Consider the following 23900-nt stretch of genomic DNA (forward strand, 5'->3'; position numbering starts at 1 on the left):
GGTTTAAATCCAGGCACTCTGTTACTTTTTTTTTTTTTTTAAGATTTATTTATTTATTTGAAAGTCAGAGTTAGAGAGAGGTCTTCCATTCGCTGGTTCACTCCCCAGTTGGCCGCAATGACCGGAGCTGTGCCAATCCAAAGCCAGGAGCCTCTTCTAGGTCTCCCATGCGGGTGCAGGGTCCCAAGGACTTGGGCCATCTTCTGCTGCTTTCCCAGGCCACAGCAGAGAGCAAATCCAGGCACTCTGATTCTAAATCTTAACTATAGGACTCCAGCTGCTAGGTTGAAAGATTCCATTTAAATTCAATATTGTTTTGCTCCAAAGTTCTTAGTGAACTGTATTAGCATTCATTATAGTCAAAGAGACAAGTTAAAAATTGAGGACTCATGGGGCCGGCATAGTGGCACATTAGGTTAATCCTCCACCTGTGGTGCTGGCATCCAATATGGGCGCAGGGTTCTAGTCCCGGTTGCTCCTCTTCCAACCCGGCTCTCTGCTGTGGCCCGGGAGTGCAGTGGAGGATGGCCCAAGTGCTTGGGCCCTGCACCCGCATGGGAGACCAGGAGGAAGCACCTGGCTCCTGGCTTCAGATTGGTGTAGCTCCGGCTGTGGCAGCCATTTGGGGAGTGAACCAATGGAAGGAAGACCTTTCTCTCTGTCTCTCTCTCACTATCTGTAACTCTAGCTGTCAAATAAATAAATAAAAATCTTAAAAAAATTTAAAAAAATTGAGGACACTTGCCAGTGTGTACTTGAAAGAAAAATGACCACTTTAGGGTAAATTCTATGTTTATCAAATAACATAAAAGTTAACCTGCAGGAGCCGGCACTGTGGCCTAACAGGTTAAGCTGCCACCTGCAGCAACAGCACCAGCATCCCATGTGGGTGCCAGTTTGAGTCCTGGCTGCGCCACTTCCGATCCAGCTCCCTGCTAATGCACCTGGGAAAGCCGTGGAGGATGGCCCAGTGCTCAGGCCCCTACTCTGGGAAACCCAGGTGAAGCTGCTGGCTCCTGGCTTTGGCCTGGCCTTTTGGGGAGTGAACCAGCGGATGGAAGACTTGTCTGTCCCCACCTCTGCCTCTCCTTCTCCCTCTCTGTAACTCCACTTCTCAAATGAACAAATTAATTTTTTTAAAGGTTAACCTAAGTTTAAAAATTTTGTGAAGCTTTTCCACTCTGATAACCTAACTGCCACTTAAGATTCGAACTGACTCTGAATATCGCTGTCCCTGCAGATTAGCCGTTCATAAGTTCTTATTTACTTACTTATTTATTTGACAGGCAGAGTTAGACAGAGAGAGAAAAAGGTCTTCCTTCCATTGGTTCACCCCCCAAATGGCCGCTACAGCCGGCGCTGCGCCAATCCAAAGCCAGGAGCCAGGTGCTTCCTCCTGGTCTCCCATGCGGGTGCAGGGGCCCAAGCACTTGGGCCATCCTCCACTGCCCTCCCGGGCCACAGCAGAGATCTGGACTGGAAGAGGAGCAACCGGGACAGAACCGTTGCCCCAGCCAGGACTAGAACCCAGAGTGCCAGCACTGCAGGCGGAGGATTAGCCTAGTGAGCCGTGGCGCCGGTCCATTCATAAGTTCTGGCAGTGGTTTGTCACTTTTACTCAGTGGTATTTGCAAATGCTGACGGTTATTTCTTGTATTCGTGAGGGGAAAACTCTCTGCTGTGCTGTCATTCATTAAGATCGATAAATAGTCAGCACTTGTTACTTGCTGGAGCTCGTCTAAGTTGTGCACAGAGCAGAAGACTTGGCAGTGGGGGGAGGCGCGTGGGAGCCCTGGCACGTGGCACGGTGATCGCAGCCGAAACCCGGGAGCGGGCGATGGCGATCGCACTGCAAGGACCAGGAGTACAGCGGAAAGCTGTGCACGCACAGGTCGCCTCTGTAGGCTGAGAGCTGACCAGTGTTACCGTCTGCTCCCTCCACAGGACACGGGCGTGACCAACAGGGACCTCATCAGTCGGAGAATAAAGGAGTATAACAGCCTCATGAGGTGAGCGTCCCGCCCCTCCTGCCCGCAGCGCCTCTGCTCATGAAAGAGGGAATCGTGAAGACGTGTGCGCTTCTGTCCACAGCAAAGCAGAACAGTTGCCAAAAACCCCTCGCCAGAGCCTCAGCCTCAGGCAGACTCTGCTTGGTGCTAAATCAGAGCCAAAGACCCAGAGCCCGCACTCCCCCAAAGAGGAGCCGGAGAGGAAGCTTCTCGGTAAAGGTACTGAGCCGTGGCGGCGGCCCCTGGGAGATGGGAGTTGGGATTTGAAAGCCGTGCCCGTGTCTTCTCCAGTCACAGACCCAGCCCAGAGGCCACTGCAGGCCTGGGCTAGGCTAACTGGGCCTTTCCCAGAGGTGACGCCCAGGTGCCTCCGGTCTCTACAGTAAGGAGAAAGGAAAGGAAAACGCAACCCTTACGTAAGAGACCACACAAATATAAACTACACAGAGGAGCCAGGTGCTGTCCTGTTGAAACAGGCCAACCCTTTTCCTGTTGCTAAGAATCTCGTTCCAGGGGGGCAGGCTGAGCTGGCCCTTGGGATGCCTGCCTCCCAGATCCCCACGTTGGGATGTCTGGGGTCAAGCCTGGCTCCACCTCCTCAGCTCCCCGCCAGAGCACCTGGGAGCTCAAGTACCGAGTCCGGCCACCCACGCGGGAGACCCGGATGGCGCTCCTGACTCCTGACTTCAGCCTGGCCCAGCTCCAGCTGTGGTGGGCATTTGGGGGTGAACCAGTGGACGGAAAATCTGCTGTCACCGTGCCTTTCAAATAAACAAAGATGAATAGACAGTATTCAAAAATCTTACTATGCACACGACCCTCTGATTCTGTATTTTTGCTCTTTCTAAAAGAAAATCATGGGACACAGATGATAAATGGGTGAGGAACGGATTATATCAGGAGGGGCGCCCTGTTAGGGGAGCTTGAGGTTATGGGACTGAGATTTATGTGAGCATTGATAAAGGGTTTTGTTTACTTATTTGAAAGGCAGAGTTGGAGATCTTCCATCCTCTGGTTCCTCCCAAATGACCACAGTGGCTAGGGTGGGGCTGGGCCAGGCCGAAGCCAGGAGCCTGGAACTTGGGCCTTCCTCCCCTGCCTTCCCAGGCACATCAGCAGGGAGGGAGGGGCCTTGAACCAGCACTGAGTTATGGGATGTATCCCACAGCAAGAGATTTTTAAAGTCATGATTTAAGCCCTCCTGTTTTTGTCTTGTTTTATTTTGCATAATGACCAAAAGATGATACCAGTCCCCCCAAAGACAGGGGCATGTGGATAAGGGGCATTCCCCAGATCGGGAGGAGGAAGAAGCCGGCTGCTACAGGGACCTTCGGGGTCCGCCTGGACGACTGCCCGCCAGCCCACACGAATCGGGTAGGAGACGCCAGGCCGCCGGGTCTAGCTGCAGGAGGACTGGGGGAGACAGCCTGCCAGACCCCAGAGCCTGGGTAGCAAGCCTGAGCTACTCCAAGTGTGTGCTGAGTGATTGTATCCGTGACGCTTTATCCCAATACACTGATGCTGAGATAGGATAATTAGGCTACCACTAGCAATGTATCGGGAAAGGTCAGTACGCGTCTTGAAACAAGGATGAGAAGTTTAATCCACTTACCTGTGTGTGTGGGTGTGTGTGTGTGTAGCAGCCTCGTTAGGATTCCTATCAGGACTTGATTGGTTTCGCCCCCTCGTCCGATTCCCGACCTGATCCCACTGAACTGTTTGCTTTTCTTTCTTCCTTAGCCCACCGCGCCCCTGAGGGGCCTTCTCTCTGTCTTGGCTTGGGCAGTCTCTTCCCACTGTCTCAGCTACCACCTGCTGGCTTAATGCAGCTCCTGTTCTGCAGTCTGTACTCCTTACTCTCTCTCTCTCTCTTTCTCTCTCTCTCTCTCTATTACACACAGCCCCGTATCTGTTCCCTCCTCTTGGAGGAAAAGGGACTTTTACCTGTGATGTGCAGCTATTCACTAAAGATGAGCCTCGGCTGTCGCTCCCCCTCTTCGTGGAGGAACGACACAGGACCCTGCGCTGTTCTTTCTGTCTGCTCGGCCCTCCCCGGGTTTGCTGCTGGTTCTTCCCGGGTTGGCTACTATCCCTTCCACCTCCGTGGAAGGGCAGTTCCCCCTGGCCGCATTCCCCACTTCCGCAGGGGAGCAGCACACCGCCGGCCGGTTCTCTCGGGGGCTGCACGGGTTCCCTTAGATGTTCCCCATAGATGTTCCTGGTGCGTGCCGTCTCTCCTCCTTTATAGTCCTCTTCCGCCAATCCTAACTCGGCTGCCCACACGCCAAGTACGCTGCTCTCCTCCAATCAGGAGCAAGTCCTACAGTTAATTGGTTGAACTGGAGGCAGCTGTGCGGAAGCTGTTTACTTCTCTCCCAGCGCCATATTGTGGGAGAGCAGATGCATAGAATAAGTCTTAATTCCAGTAACAGTCTAGTCCGGGCTGCTCCCCACAGATCCCCCTTTCTTTTTATTTTTTGGCGTTGATACGCGCCTGTCTTCGGTGTCCCGCGGCACACACTCTGCTCTACTTGCTAGAGTTGCCACAGGCTCTTACAAGTCCTATCAATCAGGAAAACCGAATCCGGGTCCTCTCTTCGCCATTGTGAGGAGGTTTTTAGGCGCTGATGCGTGCCTGTGTTCGGTGCCCTGCAGCGCATGCTCTGCTCTGCCTGCAGGGGACTTACAAGACCTATCAGGCAAACCGAATCCAAGCCTTCTCATTGCCTTATTGTGGGGGAGACTTATTAGTGTTGGTTCGTGCCTATCTTCGGTGACCTGCAGCTCATACTCTGGTCGAGCTGCTTGCTGGCGCTTACCGCCTTAAATCAGGCAGACCGAATCCAAGCTTAATATTGTTGTATTGTGGGGAAGCCTTACTGATGTTAATTCGTGCCTGTCTTCGGTGACCTGCGGCGCATAAGCTGCTAGCTGCCCGCAGGTGCTCATCGCCTCACTTGATTAGGCAGACCGAATCCAAGCTCTCACATTGCAGTGTTGTAGGGAGGCCTTTTTATTTCTCTATTTCTCTATCTCCGGGCATTCCTATTTCTCCCATTTTACTTCTATCTTCCAGCATTCCTATTTTTCTCACTTTACTTCTAAACTTCTGTTTCTCTTATCCCTGCGGCTTTCCGGCACCTCGCCCCGCCGGCGGGTTCCCGGCTCTGCGCCGCTTCAGCCCGCGCGCCTCTCTCATCTGCGCAGCTTCCCGGCTTTGCGCAGCTCGGCTTCGTGCACTCCGCGGTCTCCACGCTTAACCCTTTCGCGTCTGAACCACGGCCTACGCCAGCCCCGTTCCCTATCTATTCACGCCCCGTGCTCTCTCTGCACGCGGCGGCTTCCGCGAGTAACACAGCGTAGCTTACGTGTCCGCCACTAGGATTCAATCTAAGTTCCCCGGGCTAGCCTGGCGAATTCAACCCAGCGTACGTCTCCGCCCCACGGTTTGGCTTCCCGTCCTTTGCTCCCCGGGCTAATCAGACGGATCCCAACCTGGCTCACGTTTCAGCTTCTGGTTTCAACTTTTCGCCCCCTATTCCCGGACTAACTTGAGAACCCCAAAGTGGCTTCCGTTTCCGCCTCGGCCTGCCCCCCGCGGCTTCAATTTCCCTAACATTTTTCTCTACCCGGTATGTTTCCCCAAGCTTTCCTCCAACGATATTCCTCCCTCATTTCTCCTGGCCTCTCCCCACAGTCCGCATCCGAGTCTGTTTGTTCTAGCTTTCACTTTCGCTTTCGACCTTAGAGATTTCTCCCAGCTTCCCCCCGTAGTCCGTATCCGAATCTATGCCTAGGCTTTCAATAACTTCTTCCGGCTCCTTTTTCGTCCGGCTTTTCCCTAGGCTGTTTGCTAGTCTCTCTCTCCGATATTAGCCCATTTCTTCCCGTTTCTTCCCTCCTAAGTTTGCTATCCGACCTAGGTTTCCTAATCCGAGTCACGGCACCATTATGTCGCTCCCCCTCTTCGTGGAGGAACGACACAGGACCCTGCGCTGTTCTTTCTGTCTGCTCGGCCCTCCCCGGGTTTGCTGCTGGTTCTTCCCGGGTTGGCTACTATCCCTTCCACCTCCGTGGAAGGGCAGTTCCCCCTGGCCGCATTCCCCACTTCCGCAGGGGAGCAGCACACCGCCGGCCGGTTCTCTCGGGGGCTGCACGGGTTCCCTTAGATGTTCCCCATAGATGTTCCTGGTGCGTGCCGTCTCTCCTCCTTTATAGTCCTCTTCCGCCAATCCTAACTCGGCTGCCCACACGCCAAGTACGCTGCTCTCCTCCAATCAGGAGCAAGTCCTACAGTTAATTGGTTGAACTGGAGGCAGCTGTGCGGAAGCTGTTTACTTCTCTCCCAGCGCCATATTGTGGGAGAGCAGATGCATAGAATAAGTCTTAATTCCAGTAACAGTCTAGTCCGGGCTGCTCCCCACACTCGGCACTGTGTTAAATCAGAGGTTTGTTTCTTCTTTTACAGTATATCCCATTAATCGTTGACATATGTTGCAAATTAGTTGAAGAACGAGGTCTCGAGTATACAGGTATTTACAGAGTTCCCGGGAATAACGCCGCCATCTCCAGTATGCAGGAGGAGCTCAACAAGGGGATGGCCGACATCGACATCCAAGACGATGTGAGTTCGCTGGGCTGTTTGGATCGGTCACTCGGGCTCCCCCGACCCTGCCTTCTGTGGGACTGACTACAGAAATGCTGTTTCTGTTCTGCACACCTAGAAATGGCGAGACTTGAATGTGATCAGCAGCTTACTGAAGTCATTCTTCAGAAAACTCCCGGAGCCTCTCTTCACAAACGGTGAGTCGGCTCCTGGGGCAGGCACCTACCTGCGCAGGTGGCTCAAAGCAGGGCCGTTGGACAGCCACGGGGTATCGGGTGGAACCAAGGGAAAACGCTTCTGCAGAAGGCAACGGGAGGTTTAGTTCCGTTCTTACTTATCTTAGAAGCCTAGTTATGTAGTACTGGTTGTCATTTGGGTTTTTACTTCTTTTAAATTTTGATGAAAAATAGTTGTGTTTTTAAGATTTATTTAAAAGGCAGAGACAGATATTCCATCTGCTGGTTTATTCCCCAAATGGCTGCAACAGCCAAGTCTGGGCCAGGCTAAAGTCCACGGAGGTGGCAGGGCCCCAAGCACTTGGGCTATAACGCCAGGAAGCTGGGTTGGAAGTGGAGCGGCCGAGTCGCAAACTCGCTGTGTGACCTGCGTTGCCGGTGTCCCGGATGCCGGCCCCCAAAAACTAGTTTCTAAAGTGTTATTTAGGTTGAGTAAAATAAACACTATCCAGTTCATCCATGTTTGCAAGCAAGTGAAAGCCACGTTACTGCTTTCAGTCAAGACCTTATTGTGGTAAGGTGGAAGTAACATCTTAAGCGAGAAGTGTTCCCTCGGGAAAGCCCACTGTTGGCCATGGAAAGCATTGTCCTCGGTGTTTCTGGGGAGTGGAGGAAGGACAGACAGGCAGCGTGGACACGCAGGCGCAGCACGGCTCCATCAGGAGCCTCGAACCTCAGCGAACGTCCTGCCGTTTGTTAACAAAGCGTAGAGGACCATTAAACACCACAGCTCGAAACGTCAAGTTTTAGAGATTTACTGTGCAGAGGCAGTTGGGAGTCTGCCCTGCGTTATTTTTCTTGTCGTGATTTAAAATTGAGCCTTAAAGGAAAACTACTCCGTTCCCCTAAGCCACTTAAGATACATTTTTCCCTTATTCTTGCTGTTGTTGTCAGATAAATACGCCGATTTCATTGAAGCCAATCGCAAAGAAGATCCTCTTGATCGTCTGAAAACATTGAAAAGACTAGTAGGTACTATTTTATATATTTGGAAGTACAACTAGAATTCAGCAGGTAAATCTATCTCGAAACTGCTGTGTTTCAGATTCATGATTTGCCCGAACATCATTATGAAACACTTAAGTTTCTTTCGGCTCATCTGAAGACAGTGGCAGAAAATTCAGAAAAAAATAAGGTAGGTGAAGTGTGTGTTGAAGAAATGGGCTTGATTTTTTTTTTAAAGATTTATTTATTTATTTGAAAGAGTTACACAGAGAGAGAGGTCTTCCATCCGCTGGTTCACTCCTCAAATGGCTACAATGGCTGGAGCTGGGCCAATCCGAAGCCAGGAGCTTCTTGCAGGTCTCCCACGCGGGTGCAGGGGCCCAAGGACTTGGGCCATCATCTACTGCTCTCCCAGGCCATAGCAGAGAGCTGGATTGAAAGTGGAGCAGCTGGGACTCGAACCAGCACCCATATGGGATGCCGGCACTGTAGGTGGTGGTTTTGCCCATAACGCCACAGCGCCGGCCCCAGAAATGGCTTTATTTTAACAGACAAGCTTCAGTGTTTCATGCCAGATAGTCAGCGGTGGGTTCACAGGGCAGGGGTGTTCAGCCTGGTGATTCATGTGCCCTCCTCCCACAGCCAGGTACCTGGGTTCACTTCCCAGCTCCCTGCTGCCGCAGACCTGGGAAGCAGTAGGCACCTAATTGCACTCTTGCCACTCGTGTGGGAGACTTGGGCTGTGGCTCCAGCTTTGGCCCTGGACTTTGTTGGCATTTGAAGAGTAAGCTGATGGGCGCTCACTCTGTTTCTCAAATAAAAATTCTTTAAAAGTTTGATTCACCAAAAAGGCCTTGATTGCTCCTAAAAGCTAAGGGTTCCAAAATACCAGTTGTTAGCATTTTTTAAAAAAAGTATCTGTGAGGCAGAGAGACAGGTAGACAGCCAGCTCCACCCACTGGTTCATGTCCCGGATGCCCACAACAGCCAGGGTTTGGCCAGCCCAGGGCTGGGAGACAGGAATTCAGTCTTGCCTCTACCTGGTGGCAGGACTTCAGCACTGGAGACAGTACACGCTGCCTCAGGACCCGGAGCTGGGAACCCGTCCAGGAACGTGACCGTGGAACAGGGCTGTGTTCACTGCTAAGTGAAGTGCCCGCCCCAGGGGTCAGCGTTTTAAAAAGATGCTTGTGTTTACTGTTAACCAGCTAGGTCAGAAATTCTGTGCTGGGTTTTTCAGCCATGTATCATTAGATAACATATGCTCATGATAACAACAGGCAAAAAGCATCAAATAGTAGACAGTGAAAAATAACATCTTCTTCCCAGCAGGGAGCTGGGTCAGGACCAGAGCAGCTGAGACTCAGGATGTGACACTGGGATGCCAGTGTCACAGTGGCCGCCTAGCCCAATGGGCCACGACGCAGGCACCACGTTCAGCTTTTCTTGAGTATAAAAGTCTTTTGGGCCAGTGCCGCGGCTCACTAGGCTAATCTTCCACCTTGCGGCGCCGGCACACCAGGTTCTAGTCCCGGTCGGGACACCGGATTCTGTCCCGGTTGCCCCTCTTCCAGGCCAGCTCTCTGCTGTGGCCAGGGAGTGCAGTGGAGGATGGCCCAAGTGCTTGGGCCCTGCACCCCATGGGAGACCAGGAGAAGCACCTGGCTCCTGCCTTCGGATCAGCGCGGTGTGCCGGCCGCAGCGCGCCGGCTGCGGCGGCCATTGGAGGGTGAACCAATGGCAAAGGAAGACCTTTCTCTCTGTCCACTCTGCCTGTAAAAAAAAAAAAAAGTCTTTTGCAGCTGTGTAAATCAATATCCAGCCAGCGTCTCACGTTATTTTTGGTCAGTATGTTGTAGTTTGTCGTCCCCCCCACAACTTCCTTGGGTCACCGATGCCTGTTGCCTAAATCTCAGGTCATTCCAGGTTGTAAAAGGGTGGTTTTCTAGCTGGAGGGCATCCCTCATTCAATAGCCAAGCAGCCCTTCTGGTTCCGGGGAGGGACTGCTGCTGGACGTGCGGTGGAGTGCAGCCTTCCAGGAGGCCAGGAGTGTGCTTCCCCGGGTGTTGTTTTTTATTGGTTTGGGTTCCTCCCCCTGCCCACAAATGTGTTTAGAATTGATGAGTCAGATCCTAAGTTCAAAATACTGTACCAGACACTGTAACAGGAGATTAAAACATTTAAACCTCTGATATATGAAGAATGCAAAGTATCATGGAAATAGGTGTACAAGCAGGTAAGTCACAAAGCTAGGCAAAGAGCTTCAGGTTTGGTTAAAGCAGAAATGGGCCAAAAAATTACAGACATTTGGGTTTATTAATTATTCTTTAAGGATTAATTTTATTAACTTGACAAGTGACAGAGACTGTTCACTCTCCAAATGTCTGCAACTGCTGGGGCAGAGCCAGATTGAAGCCAAGAGCTCATCCTCTTCTCCCACGGGGGTGCAGGGCCCAAGCACCTGGCCCGCCTCACTGCCTTCCCAGGCCCATTAGCAGGGAGGCTGGGTCTCAAACCTGCCTTCCATTCAGGATGCCAGTGTCACAGGTGGTAGCCTAACCCACTCTGTCAGCCTCTGGATGCTTGTCATCTTTTTTAAAATTATTTCTTATTTATTTTAGAGTCAGAGTTACAGACAAGGAGAAAGGTCTTCCATCTGCTGGTTCACACCCCACATGATCACAATGGCCAGAGCTGGGCTGAGCCAAAGCCAGGAGCTTCTTCCGGGTTTCCCACATGGGTGCAGGGGTCCAAGCACTTGGGCCATCTTCTACTGCTTTCCCAGGCTGTAGCAAAGAGCTGGATCAGCCGGGACTCGAACTGGAACCCATATAGGATGCTGGCACTGCAAGTGGAGGTTTAGCCTACTATACCACAGTGCCAGCCCCTATATATGTATATATAAGATTTATTGCCGGCGCCGCAGCTCACTAGGCTAATCCTCCGCCTAGCGGCGCCGGCACACCGGGTTCTAGTCCCGGTAGGGGCGCCGGATTCTGTCCCGGTTGCCCCTCTTCCAGGCCAGCTCTCTGCTGTGGCCAGGGAGTGCAGTGGAGGATGGCCCAAGTGCTTGGGCCCTGCACCCCATGGGAGACCAGGAAAAGCACCTGGCTCCTGGCTCCTGCCATCGGATCAGCGCGGCCATTGGAGGGTGAACCAACGGCAAAGGAAGACCTTTCTCTCTGTCTCTCTCTCTCACTGTCCACTCTGCCTGTCAAAAAAAAAAAAAAAAAAGATTTATTTATTCATTTTGAAAGAGAACAAGATTTTCCATCCACTGTTTCACTCCTCATGTGGCCAGAAAGGCCAGTTCTTGGCGAGAGCCGGCAGCTTTTATTTGTATCTCCCATATGGGTGCAGGGGCCGAGGGAAAACAAGTTATGTAGAGATTTTCATAAGCAAATCCTAACTGAAAAGTATTCCATTGTTCTCTCTTCAGTCAGCCCTTCTTTAAATTCTTTTCCACCAGAAGAACCTGTCAGAAATTAAATGCCAAACCTCCAACAGAAATGTCAGTCTGTCAGGCTGGGGGTTGGCACTGTCGTGCAGTGGGTGAAGCCACCCCTTCCAATGCCATCCCACATTGGGATGCTGGTTTGAGTCCTGGCTGCTGCACTTCTGATCCAGCTTCCTGCTAATGTGTTTGGGAAGGCAGTGGAGGATGGCCAAGGAGGAGACCAGGATGGAGCCTGGCCCAGACTGGCTGTTGCTGCCATCTGGGGAGCAAACCAGCAGATGGAATCCACCGCCACCTCTCTCCCCCTCTCCCTGTTACTCTGCCTTTCAAGTAAATAAATAAATCTGTGTGTGTGTGCGTGTGTGTGTGTGTTTAAGAAAGGCAGAGTTTAGAGAGAGAAGCAGAGACCAATCTTCCATTTGGTGGTTCACTCCTCAAATGGCCACAGTGGCCGGAGCTGGACTCGTCCAAAGCCAGGGGCTCCATCCTGGTCTCCCACGTAGGCAGCAGGGGCCCGAGCACTTGGGCCGTCTTCCACTGCTTTCCCGGTGCGTTAGCAGGGAGCTGGATGGGAGGTGGAGCAGCCGGGACTCACACTAGTGCCCACATGAGATGCCTGTGTCGCAGGCACTGGCTTTACCCACTACGGCACAATGCCGGCCCCAAGTAAATAAATTTCAGCCTACTTAAGAAAACGCCTGATATTTTCCAGTGTTCTCCTTGCCTTTCAGATGGAACCAAGGAATTTGGCCATCGTTTTCGGTCCAACTCTGGTGCGGACATCAGAGGACAACATGACGCACATGGTCACCCACATGCCGGACCAGTACAAGATCGTGGAGACGCTCATCCAGCACGTGAGTGTGCTGGCGCTCGCTGGGACAGGAGCTGCTTTCCCATAAATACCTACGGGTCCTCTGACGACTTGCCTTTTCTGCATAGTTAACTTTCAGGGGATTCATTTCTCTTTTCGCCTTTCAGCATGACTGGTTTTTCACGGAAGAGGGCGCCGAGGAACCACTTGTAAGTATCGCCCGTCAGCACGTGTGCTCAGTTTCTTTCCTTTGGGACGCGAGCACCTGCTGCTCCAGCAGTGGCACCGCCCCGCTCCGTGCGCTGGCGTCTGCTTGGCGCCCCGGAAGCAGGTCTCTGACGGAAGGGGTAACACAGGTGCTCCGTGCAGGGCCGTGTCTGTCACTAACTGTTGTTTGAATTTTGAAGAGAGTTGTCTGGGAAGCGATGATGAAGAGATCTTTGTTTGTTAACCATAGACAACAGTACGGCAGGAAAGCACAGTAGAGTCGCAGCCAGTGCCAAACATAGATCATTTACTCAGCAACATTGGAAGGACAGGAGCATCCCCCGGAGACGCATCAGGTAACTCTCGCCAGGGCGGTGTCGACAGGTTCACCCCCGCGCAACAAGAGTCGGTCACCAGTCACAGCTCACTGTGATGGTCTTCCTTTTTTTTTTTTTTTCCTTTCTACTAAGTTTTTCCAAAAAAGTAATCTTTCTTTTCTGATTGACCTCAGTTATCTTCCCGTGACTGTGGAGCCATTGACAGTGCATGGAGTTGTAACGTTTGTCAGAATGGAGATAGGGGGAAAGAGCATGCAAACCACTGTTCTGTTCTGTTTTTTTTTTTTTTCTCCAAAATTCACAGTTTCCATGTAATAGTCATCACAAGGTAAAAGATAAACGCTGCTGCATCTGTGGCTGCCCTGATGGCAGAAGGCACGGGCTACGCGACAGCCCGTGTGGTTTTTGCTCCTGAGCCAGGCGCTCTGTCTCCAAGCAGCAAGTTCACACGCTGAACTGCTGAGGGCGCTGTTGTCCCACGGACAGAGCGCTGTCCCCTCTGTAGCTGTCACAGCCCAAGGCTGTGTGTGACATCTATCCTCTCCTGTTTCCTACTGCCATCCTACTGCCGGGCTAAGTACGACCGGTCCCAGGCTCTTGATGGCGCCCTCTCCCGCCGGACTGTCGCACGAATCAGCATGCTGTTTGACACGATGTTCTCCCTTTGTCTCTAGTTCTTGTTTGAGTCCTAAAGGGTTTTTCTCAGCACTTACTGACACAGGCAACTCTATACTGACGTTGCACAGGCGAAGTGGGAGGAGTCTATCACACGGTAATGTCACTAGTGGATTCTGTGATGTCCCTGATGGACAGCTGGAACTGTAGGAGGAAGGACGATTGCTGTCCACACTGTAGCTGCTTTGTCTGCAGAAACCCCCGGTTCTTGTAAACGCGGACAGAGCTGATCTGCGTGGAAAGTCTCTCTCAGATTACTGCCAACAGATCCATACTACTTTCTTAAAAGTTTTTCTGCTGTTTCTTGTTATTTCTGAAGCAGACCCTGAGGAGAAATAGCATGGTATGGTCCACCAGTTCTTAACAGTCATAAAGCATTTAGCCATGTGTTAAAAAAGGGGCGTGGCACGGGGCTCAGCTCATCAATTCTGAACAATCAATTTCCCTCAAGTTGAAAGATAAAATTCCAAAAATTGGTATTAAACTGGACGGCGCTAGCCCCTTCCTACCCTCTTTATAATTGTATAGCCTGAGTTTTTGCCAGACAGTAAAAATTATGGTCTCCATTGCTCCATTTCCATAACGGCGCTTGGTAATAGATATTAATTGCAAAACTGGTAGCAGTTTAACCAGACTAGCCAAACGGACCCCTGGCTGCAGTGATACGAAACCGGGGTCGAAGGCTTACGTCATCCAGCAGGTGACCCGGAACCAGGGCTACCCTAATGCCATCCATTCGCATGCAGCTCACGCTTGCAAAATTTAAGTCTGACAAAAATCAACCTCAGTGACCAGTACGAGCGTCTCGATCTGTAGGGAGGGCAGCCAGCGGGCTTGCCCGTCCTACATCGTGTATCGGTTTCGGATACAGGATGTGGCACCTAAGACGGTTCTGAGGAGGTCTTCAGGCTTCTACTCTGTTGCTCGAGTTGAGACTTAGAAACCCTAACCGACGCCAGTGTTTCTGTTTCTGTTGGGTGCAGGGCTCCTTTGCCATGCCTGTCACTGAGCTGGTCCTGCCTACGGTTCCACGGCACCCTTTCATGCCAGGGGCTTTCTGTGGTGCAGCTGGCATCTTTGTGAGCTCCGACTGTCCACTGTGTTCTCCGGTTTTGTTTGAGTTTGGCTTTCCCATTGTGTCCTCGTGCCTGTCCCATAAGTTTTTGCATCGTTTGTTGAAAGCCGTTAACACTGGCTACTACTGACTGTGTTTCCTTTCGCTCTTCACAGATTCAGCCACTAGTGACTCAACAAAATCTAAGGTAACTTGTTCCGGGTAACCTGGAACTATCTGGATGGGTGGGGGTTGCGTGTTAGGGGCTTAGTGCTGCGACAAAAGTGCATCCCCGCCTGCTGTCTGATGCGGCAGATCAACAGTCTAATCGATGGGCAAGTTAATTCTCGAATCTAGGAATACTGGGCGGGAATGCAGTGTCCAGCATCATGAGCCCCCGCGCCCTCCTCCCATGGTGCTCAGTGCCCTCCCACCCCCCCGGCACGAAGTTAGCCGCAGAGGCCAGAGCGCTCTGTGAGGTCCTCAGTCGTCTTAGGAGCAGGTGCTGTTACTGCAGTTCTTATGGGGAATACACGCTCCCGCCTTCCTCTCAGCCACACAGACACTGCACAGCTCTGAGGAATTAGATGAGCTGTAGTGACCAGAGCTGGCAACGGACTTCCTGAAGCGTGCCGTCATCTTCTCACCCCAACTGTGTGCACTGAAACTTTTCACACATACCGAAAACCTCCCAGGACGAGAGCGCGCAGAGCTCCCTTAGACAAATCGGAATTCACCGAGGAATCTGTCTGTATCTGTTCACTTTTTTCCTCAATCGCCTGAGAGTAGAGACACTGGCCTGTAACTATAGTCGGGAAACTAACATGAGTGCGATGCAGCTTATCTAGTGCGCATGTCTACACAAATCCCCCAGCCGTGTCAGTACTGTCCTGTTTCTCTACACAGGATGCAGTCCTGTCTTGTCACATTTCTTTTACCTAGAACAGTGTCCCAAGCTTCTAATGTTCAGCCAGGACCTGTGGGAGGCCCCTTGCTCCTGCGGCGCAGTGGGTATCCGGCCGCTACACCCGTGCTGGTGGCCTCTTGGTGGCAGAGAGAGTCACTCAGCCCGCCCACACGGCTGTGACCGCAGGAGCCCCCACCCGCCGGAGCAGATACTGTCCTGCACACCCACCCCGTCCTCACCCCGCCAGCCTCCCTCTCCTCACTCGTTACCAAAGCAGCAGCCTGTTTTTACGCAGTGTAAGCTAGGCTAAGATTCTGATAGCCATAGAGAGAGACACTGTGTGTTACTCCCCGTGCGTGTGGCCCGTCTGCTGAAGCAGTGTGTGTGCTAACCCAGCGAGTGTCTGGTGCCCCTGGCCTCAGCCACTCCGTGAGCACCTTTGAACGGAGCGCACAGGTTGCCCCGGCCCAGTGCACGGAGAGGCCTCCGCTCACTGACCCCCTTAAACTGAGAAGTTCCCACAGGGCTTGGCTTAGGCAAGGAGGGTCCCTGACCTGGAGGGGCTGTTCTGATACAGCGCCTGTCATCGGACAGCCACCAGGAGTATGAGCTCAGCTCCCCGGGAGCAGCAGTTCGCTCTTAACCCTGAGCGCCAGACGAAGGGAACTGGAGAGAGCAGGGAGTGTGCGCGCTGCGGGAGCCCAGGGAGGCCAGCCGGGGTCAGGAGAGCTGCGGGGCCCCAGCCATGGGCTGCTGCGGGGCCAGCGCTGGCTGGGGGACGCCCCGGGCTCCCGCGCTCACAGCCTCTGTGTTTGCGTCTCCTCGCAGGGCTCTTGGGGACCGGGAAGGGAGCAGTACAGCAGGGAGCTGCTGGTGACCTCCATCTTTGCGGCTGCCAGTCGCAAAAGGAAAAAGCCCAAAGAGAAGGCGCAGCCCAGCAGCTCGGAGGACGAGCTGGACAGCGTGTTCTCCAAGAAGGAGCCCGGGGCGCAGGGCCGCGAGCACGGCCGGGCCGGCGAGGCCGCGGGCAGGACGCCGGGGGCCCCGCGCAGCGCCAGCCCCAGCCCGGAGGCCGCGCCCTGGGCCGCGGGCCGCCTGAGCCCCGAGGCGCGCTCCGTGGCCGAGAGCAGGGGCGAGGAGGCGGACGACGAGAGAAGCGAGCTGGTGAGCGAGGGGCGGCCGCCCGAGAGCGACAGCGAAGGCGACTTCCCCGCCTGCGCCGCGCCGGGCCGCCGGGACTCCGAGGGCAGCGAGGCCAGCGGCCCCCGGCCGGCGGCGGCGCGCGCGCACCAGCTGCTCGAGGGCGACACGCTGGCGCGGAGGAAGGCGGCGCGCCTGCGCTCGGACGGCGACGGGGACGCGCCCGCGCTGGCCCGCGTGCTGGACGCCATGCGGCGCGGCCGCTCCACCGGCAGCCTGCCGCCGCCCGAGCCCACCTGGAAGAGCCGGCTGGCCGAGCGCCTGAAGCTGCGGACCCGGGCGCCGGCCGACGACATGCTGGCCGGCACGGGCACGCCGCCCAGGCCGCAGGCCGAGGCCGCCCGCCGCAGGGGCGTCCGGCGGCGCCACACGCTCGGCGGCCACCGCGACGCCAGCTTCTGGAAGGAGCCCGAGCTGTCGGCCGTGACGCGGCTGCAGCCGCGCTGCCCGGCCCAGGACCTGTCCATCACGCACTGGCTGGCCCGCGAGCGCCTGCGCACCAGCACGCCCGACCTCAGCACGCCCGGCGGCCTGGACCCCGCGCCCGTGCCCGCGCCGCGCCCCGCACCGCCCGACCAGGTCAACGGCGGCGACGGCTTCCCGGGCGCGAGTTGTGCGGCCGCTTCCCAGCCTCCCGCGCTGTCCGGAGCGGCACAGCCGCACCCCTGCCTGTAGGGGCGCCGCGCGTGTAGATAGCAACGTATAAATATGTATATTTAAGAGTCTATGGAGCGGTGTATACAGATGGGCACAGTATGGTCGCAGCCCCCACGCGCGCGTCTCCATCACTGACACAAGTGCCTCATCACACACACGCGTGGATTGTAGGGTGCCGTGGGAAGCGAGTGCATTTAACACGGGTGGATCCCACCTTCCATTCTGCAGTCATTCCAGGGGGAGCGGAGTTTTATATTCAAACTTTTAATACAGTTTTTGAGTTTTGTGTGACTTGAATTTTTAATCTCTGTAAAATACGTAACTTAAATGAACATATTATAAGTGTATCTTTTCTTCAGATACCAGATTTGATATAAATGTTGTAACATAGGCGTGTAGATAGTGGCTCCTGGACAGAACTGGCTCCTTGATGGAGAAGAGTTAACTCTGCATGAGGATCTAACGACTCCAAACCTGTGTCCTGCCTGTGTGCACACCCCTTAAACACTGGAAATAAAACTGTTTTGGTGAACTTCGCATGGCTGGAAAGGGAGCCTTTTTCAGATGCCACCATCCCCACCTGTCTGCGGGGACTGACGGGTCCCCTGCCTTCCCGCCCTCCCCTCTCTCGCGGAACCCTAACCTCGCTCCCGGCACGGATCCTACTAACCTTTCCCGGCTGGGGGGACGGAGGTGGCGCTTGGTAGGAAGGAAGGACAGGAGTGTGGGAGTAGCCGGCTGTGTTAGATGGGATGAATTATTTAACTCCCTGACTTTGTTTCCTTAGACAACAGCAGCACCCGGTAGGCGGGCGGCTGCTGGATGTAAACGAGACACAGAACCAAGCACAGAGCCTGCTGCACACTAGTTACAAAGTCCAGCAGAGCTGCACTCTGAAATAATCATTGAATCTACCGATTCTCAGCTCTCAGACTCGGTCAAACAACTGTTGTTGTTTTAACTCAAAAAATGTGGGGGCTGGCCTTGGGGCCCAGCAGGTTAAGCCGCCGCCTGCAGCACTTGGAATCCCAGATGGGTGCCAGTTCAAGTCCCAGCTGCTCCACTTCCCATCCAGCTCCCTGCTAATGAGCTTGGGAAAGCAGTGGAAGATGGCCCAGGTCCTCGGGCCCCTGCACTCACGAGGGAGACCTGGAAGAGGCTCCCGCATCGTAGTAGCTGGCATTTGAACTGGCACTCCAACATGCCATCCTGGCATTGTAGACGGCAGCTCAGCCCGCTGTGCCAGCCCCAGCCGTGTACATGTTTAGCAGTGGCGTCACTGTGGTTTCAGTATGGTGTGTCTGAGTCTTGCACAATTCTGAATGTCCTGCCTCACGTTATCGTAGATGGAAAACCTAGCTAGAGTGATCTGAATTTAGGGGACACCTATTTCCAGGCACACCGGGATAGTTCTCAGTAGACCAGCACTCCAAGGCAGGACAAGTTAGAAATCCTGGATAAAACACACAAGCCACACCTGGAGAGCTGTCAGGGCAGCCAGGAGTGCGAGAGACAAAATCCAAGGCCAAGGGGAGCGGACAGCATACCTGGGTGTGCTGTTTTTCTTCTTAGGCCTACCTACAGACGCACGAACGCGGGGCCTGGGGGCCGGCACCGCCTTCCTCGCCGGCATCCCTTAGCAGGAGCGCAGGTTTAAGTCCTTGGCTGCTCTGCTTCAAGTACAACTCCCTGCTAAGTATACCTGGGAAGGCAACCGAAGATGGCTCGAGTCCCTGGGCCCCTCCCACACACGTGGGAGACCTGGATGGTGCTCCTGGCTTTGGCCTGGCCCAGCCCTGGCTGTTGTGGCCATCTGGAGAGTGAACCAGCGGATGGAAGTACGTGCGCTCGCTCACTCGCTCGCTCTCTTTTAAAAACAAGAGGACACTGGAGACTAGGAAATTAGGTGTGTGGGGGAGGGAGCTAAGCAGCAGGCTCTTGGCAGTTTTCTGGAGCTGGGAGGTTGAGTGTGGGGCAGGAGAGACAGAGTGAGTCGATCCCAGCACAGGGACGGGAGCCCCGAGGTGGGCGAAAGCGTGAACAAGCAAGAGCCCCGAGGAAAGGCAGGTGCGGAGCAGAGAACCCCGTACCCTCTGGGCTTCCCTCGAGGGACTCTGCATGAGGGACTTGTTCAGGGCAGAAGGCAAAGAGGCTAAAAGCAGGTAAATAAGTGACTAAATAAAACCAGCCCGGCAGTCTGTGGGGGAGGGCGTCCTCCAGGCCACTGGCCAGGTCTCCGTGCCGTCCTGCCTGCGTCCCCAGTCTCTTCAGAGGAAACACCCCAGCGATTGGCTCCTCTCCTTGTAGAGATACACACCAGGAGTTCCATTTAAAAAACAGAAACAGACCCCCACCAGTGACACAGGCGATAATGTTGTTAAAACAATTTGTTGTAAATAAAGAATTTATTTGAAAGGCAGATTTAGAGGGATAGACAGATCTTCCGTCCTCTTGTTCACTTCCCAGATTGCCACAATGGCCAGGGCTGGGCCAGGCTAAAGCCAGGAGCCAAGAGCTTCCTCCAGGTCTCCCACTGGGTGCAGGGGCCCAAGCACTGGGGCCAACCTCTGGTGCTTTCCCAGGCACATTAGCAAGGAGCTGGATCAGAAGTGGAGCAGCTGGGACTCGGAACGGTGGCTTAACCTACTATGCTACAATGCTGGCCCTGGAAATAGGTTTTTAAATACCTATAATTGGATGTGCAAGAATTGGGTGAGGAGAGAATTTCACAGGAAAATTGGATAGGATGCATACAAAGAAAACTTGTATCAAAGTAATAAGTTCAACATTGTAACATTTAATAAATACAAAATAGCATAACCAAAATTAAGGGTTATAGTTAAGATTGGACACGCCTAAAAGATAATGAATTTGAAGCCAGGATGGTAAAAGCAGAAGGGAACATGGAATACGCCACATTGGTGAGCAGGACGAAGTGAGCCCCGGAAAAGGCTGAGAGGGTGGTGGCGCAGAAGCAATGCAGGCCGTGGTCTAGAACATTCCCTGACCATCTACAGGAGCCACGAAGCGCTGCAAACCCCAGGCATGAAACACGTGCTCAGGAACTCCCCCACGGCGCGTCTCCGTGCAACCTGCTCGCTTTGATAAGCACAGAAAACGAAAACTCTCAAAGCAGAGGGAAAGGAAAGCCGTGGGACCTGGGTTACAGCTGAGGAGCAGCAGCGGCCAGACCCACGGCGGACTTCTGCACGGCGATGATGGCCGCCTCCTAGAAGGAAGGGGGACTTTGGCATGGAGGGGGCAGGCGGAGGACGCAGCCCTGGGGAGGACGCTGGATGTGTCACCCCCACCCCAGAGAGGAGAGGTGCAGGGAGAGCCAGTGGAGCCACGTGGCACGCGGCAGGAGGCCCCAGGCAGAACGGTGGCATGGACCAAGGACCACGGAGATGGTAACTGCTGGCGAACTCCTACCTCGTGTGTGCATGTGTGTGTGCAAATATTTATATAAATACCAATCTTCCGAGTCTAAAGCAGACCCCAGAAGGCAGCCAGGTCAAGGCTAATTAGGTCCCTGTCACCCCCGTGGGAGATCTCAATGGAGCTTAAGCTGCTGGCTTCAGTCTGGCCCAGCCCCACCCAGCTGTTGTAGTGCAAACCAGCGGATGGGACCTTGCTCTTTAAACAACACCAGGTTCTCTAGCAGTGCCCTGGAGCCAGAAGATGGTTGGTGCCTCTCTTTCTGGAGTCATCTCACTGCCCGTGCCTAACCCTGGGGTTTCTCCGTATTCAGCCCGTGGCAATGACCGTGGCCTCACTTAAGTACAACTGTCAGGTGAAGACGGCATCCTCACCCGGGGCTCAAGGTCTCGTTTTGTGTCCATACCACCAAGCCCTCTGGACACAGTACTTCTGTATTTCCATACCCACCACCTGGCTGGAGTTATCAGGAGGCCCAGGAAGAGACCAAGGATAGCACAGAACAAGGATGACAAAACACTGTACGGAAATTCATGAGCGTAGGGTCCCTCCCACCCGCCTGCCCGGGGCAAGTCCTGTATGCCCACGGTATGCCCAGCAGGGGCGCCATTCCTGCAACCGAGAACTTAGCAATTGCTGATTTCTAGAATTTTCCAGGCTGAAGACTGCATTTGACCACGGATAGCTTGAGGCCACTGTACTACTTCCTCAGCATTGGTCTGAGGATGTAGAGGTTTGGGGTTTTTATTCACGTATTTTATTTGCAAGGCAGAGAGAAATCTCTCCCATCCATCAGTTCACGCCCCAAACGCCTGCAGCAGCCTGAGGCTGGGCCAGGCCAGAGCCAGGAGTGGGGAGCTCAGTCCAGGTGCCTCCCCCCGCCCCCCCAGTGTCTGGGTCGTCCCCTGCTGCCTCCCAGGACACACGTTAGCAGGAAGCGGGACTCGGGAGCGGAGCCCCATAGGGCACACGGGGGTTCTGTTTGAAGGTTTTCCATCTTATTTCAGAGGTGCCCTGTCCCGGTGCCGTGCTGAGCGCACCAGCATTTGTGTAGGGTCCCTGCACTGGAAAATGTGGGAGGCGCTCACGGGGTGCGGGTTCTGCGCTCTCCACGTGGAGGCTGCAGGCAGAGCTGTGGCACCACGCCCTGGCCGCCCCCAGCCCCGGCCCGCGCAGAGGATCCCCGAGCCCCCACAGAACGCCCCAAGGGGACCCTCCAGATCCGTCAATCTTTGTTAAATAAATGTATAAAAAAATACCAAAAACTACAGAATACAATGGTGACATCACCTGGTATTAATCAACATTAATGCTTTGTAACATTTGCATCAATTTTCAACAATTATATTTTTATGCCACATTGCTTTCTCTCCCTCAACAAATAGTGCCTGCTATGAATGTACCTTTCAAATCCATGTCTTATCTTTATTATACACATAGCCATAGTTATGATAGGATTTTCTTTTCTTTTTTTTTCTTTTTTCTTTTTTTATTCTTATTTTTAATTTGTGTCTTATGATAAAGCTATTGCTTTCTTAAAATCTAGATTTATTTATTTATTTGGAAGTCAGAGTTACAGAGAGAGTTAGTTCTTCCATCCGCTGGTTCACTCCCACACATCGTAGCAACAGCCAGGGCTGGGCCAGGCCAAAGCCAGGAGCCGGGAGCATCTTCCAGGTCTCCCTCGTGGGTGCTGGGGCCCAAGCACTCGGGTCATCTTCCACTGCCTTCCAGACTCATTATCATTAGCAGGGAGCTGGATTGGAAGTGGAGCAGCTGGGACTCGAACCATTGCTGGTATGGGGTGCTGGCGCTGCAGGTAGCAGCTTAACCACTGCACACAGCACTGGCCCCTTAACCAAGAAGGTTTCTGACATCTGTCGCAATCAATACAGACAGAGCTAGTTCCCATTTCCTGGGGATGCCCGTGGATGGCGAAGAGGTCCCTGCACTCAGATGTCTGTGTGCACACAATGGCGCCTCCCAGTCGCGGGGTCTAAGGTACATGCACTTTCCAACTTCAACAGATTGTGCCAAACGAGGCTCCAGGACTGTACAGTGGGGGCTCCACCAGGCGTCTCTGAGCAGTCTCACCTCTCACAACCTCTGGGGCACGAGGTCATGTCAGTGTTTCAAAACTCCGCCCTGATTGTCAGGCAACATTCACAGGTGTGAGACACCACGGCATCCCAGGCGGGGGGGTTTCCCGGGTCCCTCGTCTTCACCTTTGTCTTTTTTTTTTTTTCTTCTGCTTTCACTCCGGTTCTTTAGCTTGATCTGGTTATTACTAATCCCGACTGCGAGTACCTTGTGGCAGTCTGTACTTGGGTTTAGCCAAGTTTAGAAGCCTTTCTTTGCACTGTCCGAGTCATAACCAGCTGGTTATCTGAGATCCGCATCAACATGCTTCCCTACTCACAGGCGTGAAGGACAGTTGTTCTCCAGGGTGGCGTCCACGGGCTTGGATTCATTCTGTGAGTGATGGCACAGGGACAGCCGCAGTTCCCCGCCCGGGGAGCTGCTAGGGTAGGGTGAGCCTCTTTCGTTTCAAAAATGTCAGGGCCGTGGCTTCTTCAACAAGATGAACAAATGTTCTCTCTTGCCTCTTGGCTGAAGCTAGGTTAGGAGGTTACAGGGCAGGTGGAGGAGAGCCAGGAGGGGACCTGCTGACACAGGCACCCCCGCTGGCTGCCCAGGCAGGAAGTCAAGAGGGGAATTAATTGTCCCAGGAAGGGGCCGGTGCTGTGGCGCAGTGGGTTAAAGCCCTGGTCTGCAGCACCGCCATCCCATATGGGCATCGGGTCACGTCCTGGCTGCTCCACTTAGGATCCATATGCCCCTGGGAGGGCAGCGGAGGATGGCCCAGCTCCGTGGGCTCCTGCACCCATGTGGGAGACCCTGAAGAAGCTCCTGGCTCCTGGCTTTGGATGAGCTCAGCTCCAGCTATTGGTGGCCATTTGGAGAGTGAACCAGCAGGTGGAAGATCTCTACACCTCTCTCCATCTCTACCTCTCTCTGCAACTCTTTCAACTAGATAAAATAAATTAAAAAAAAAATGCCCCAGGAAGAGAACTTCCCAGCACCCTGCTGTGGGAACTGTAACAGCCAGGACAGCATGGTAGGAGAGTGAAGAAGGACCCGGAGGAGGAAGACAGCGTGGTGCGACCCAGCCGAGCGGACTGTGCTCAGAACCTCCAGTCACGACGCAGCTAGAAAAGGAGAGATGGTGGCACTTGGAGACGCAGACTTGGCGGCCGGCATGTCAGCGGCAATCTGCAGGTGTCCTCCTATACCGGAATCCTCCACTGTCTGAGAGCACAGACGGCGGATGTGCAAATCTCCCGACAGAGAGAAAC

At 53.8% G+C, this 23900-nt stretch overlaps 1 protein-coding gene across 8 annotated transcripts in view; it reads left to right on the top strand.

Annotated features, from left to right (window-relative positions):
* Positions 1-17642, top strand: part of ARHGAP21 (Rho GTPase activating protein 21) — a 154244-nt gene extending 136602 nt beyond the window's left edge. For 6 of the 8 annotated variants that reach the window (XM_051820955.2, XM_051820956.2, XM_051820957.2 and 3 more), the window contains 12 exons: positions 1945-2009; positions 2092-2228; positions 3250-3383; positions 6478-6633; positions 6734-6812; positions 7746-7819; positions 7897-7986; positions 11986-12111; positions 12236-12277; positions 12526-12631; positions 14519-14550; positions 16078-17642. In XM_051820955.2, coding sequence (XP_051676915.2) covers positions 1945-2009; positions 2092-2228; positions 3250-3383; positions 6478-6633; positions 6734-6812; positions 7746-7819; positions 7897-7986; positions 11986-12111; positions 12236-12277; positions 12526-12631; positions 14519-14550; positions 16078-17124 — 2088 coding nt within the window. In that variant the 3' untranslated portion in view covers positions 17125-17642. Of the gene's footprint in view, positions 1-1944; positions 2010-2091; positions 2229-3249; positions 3384-6477; positions 6634-6733; positions 6813-7745; positions 7820-7896; positions 7987-11985; positions 12112-12235; positions 12278-12525; positions 12632-13359; positions 14551-16077 lie in introns of all 8 variants that reach the window. The other 2 variants (XR_007909763.2, XR_011381744.1) reach the window with 2 other exon arrangements.
* The last annotated feature ends 6258 nt before the right edge of the window (positions 17643-23900 follow it).

The sequence above is a fragment of the Oryctolagus cuniculus genome, chromosome 13 (assembly GCF_964237555.1).
Source record: "Oryctolagus cuniculus chromosome 13, mOryCun1.1, whole genome shotgun sequence".
NCBI lineage: Eukaryota > Metazoa > Chordata > Mammalia > Lagomorpha > Leporidae > Oryctolagus > Oryctolagus cuniculus.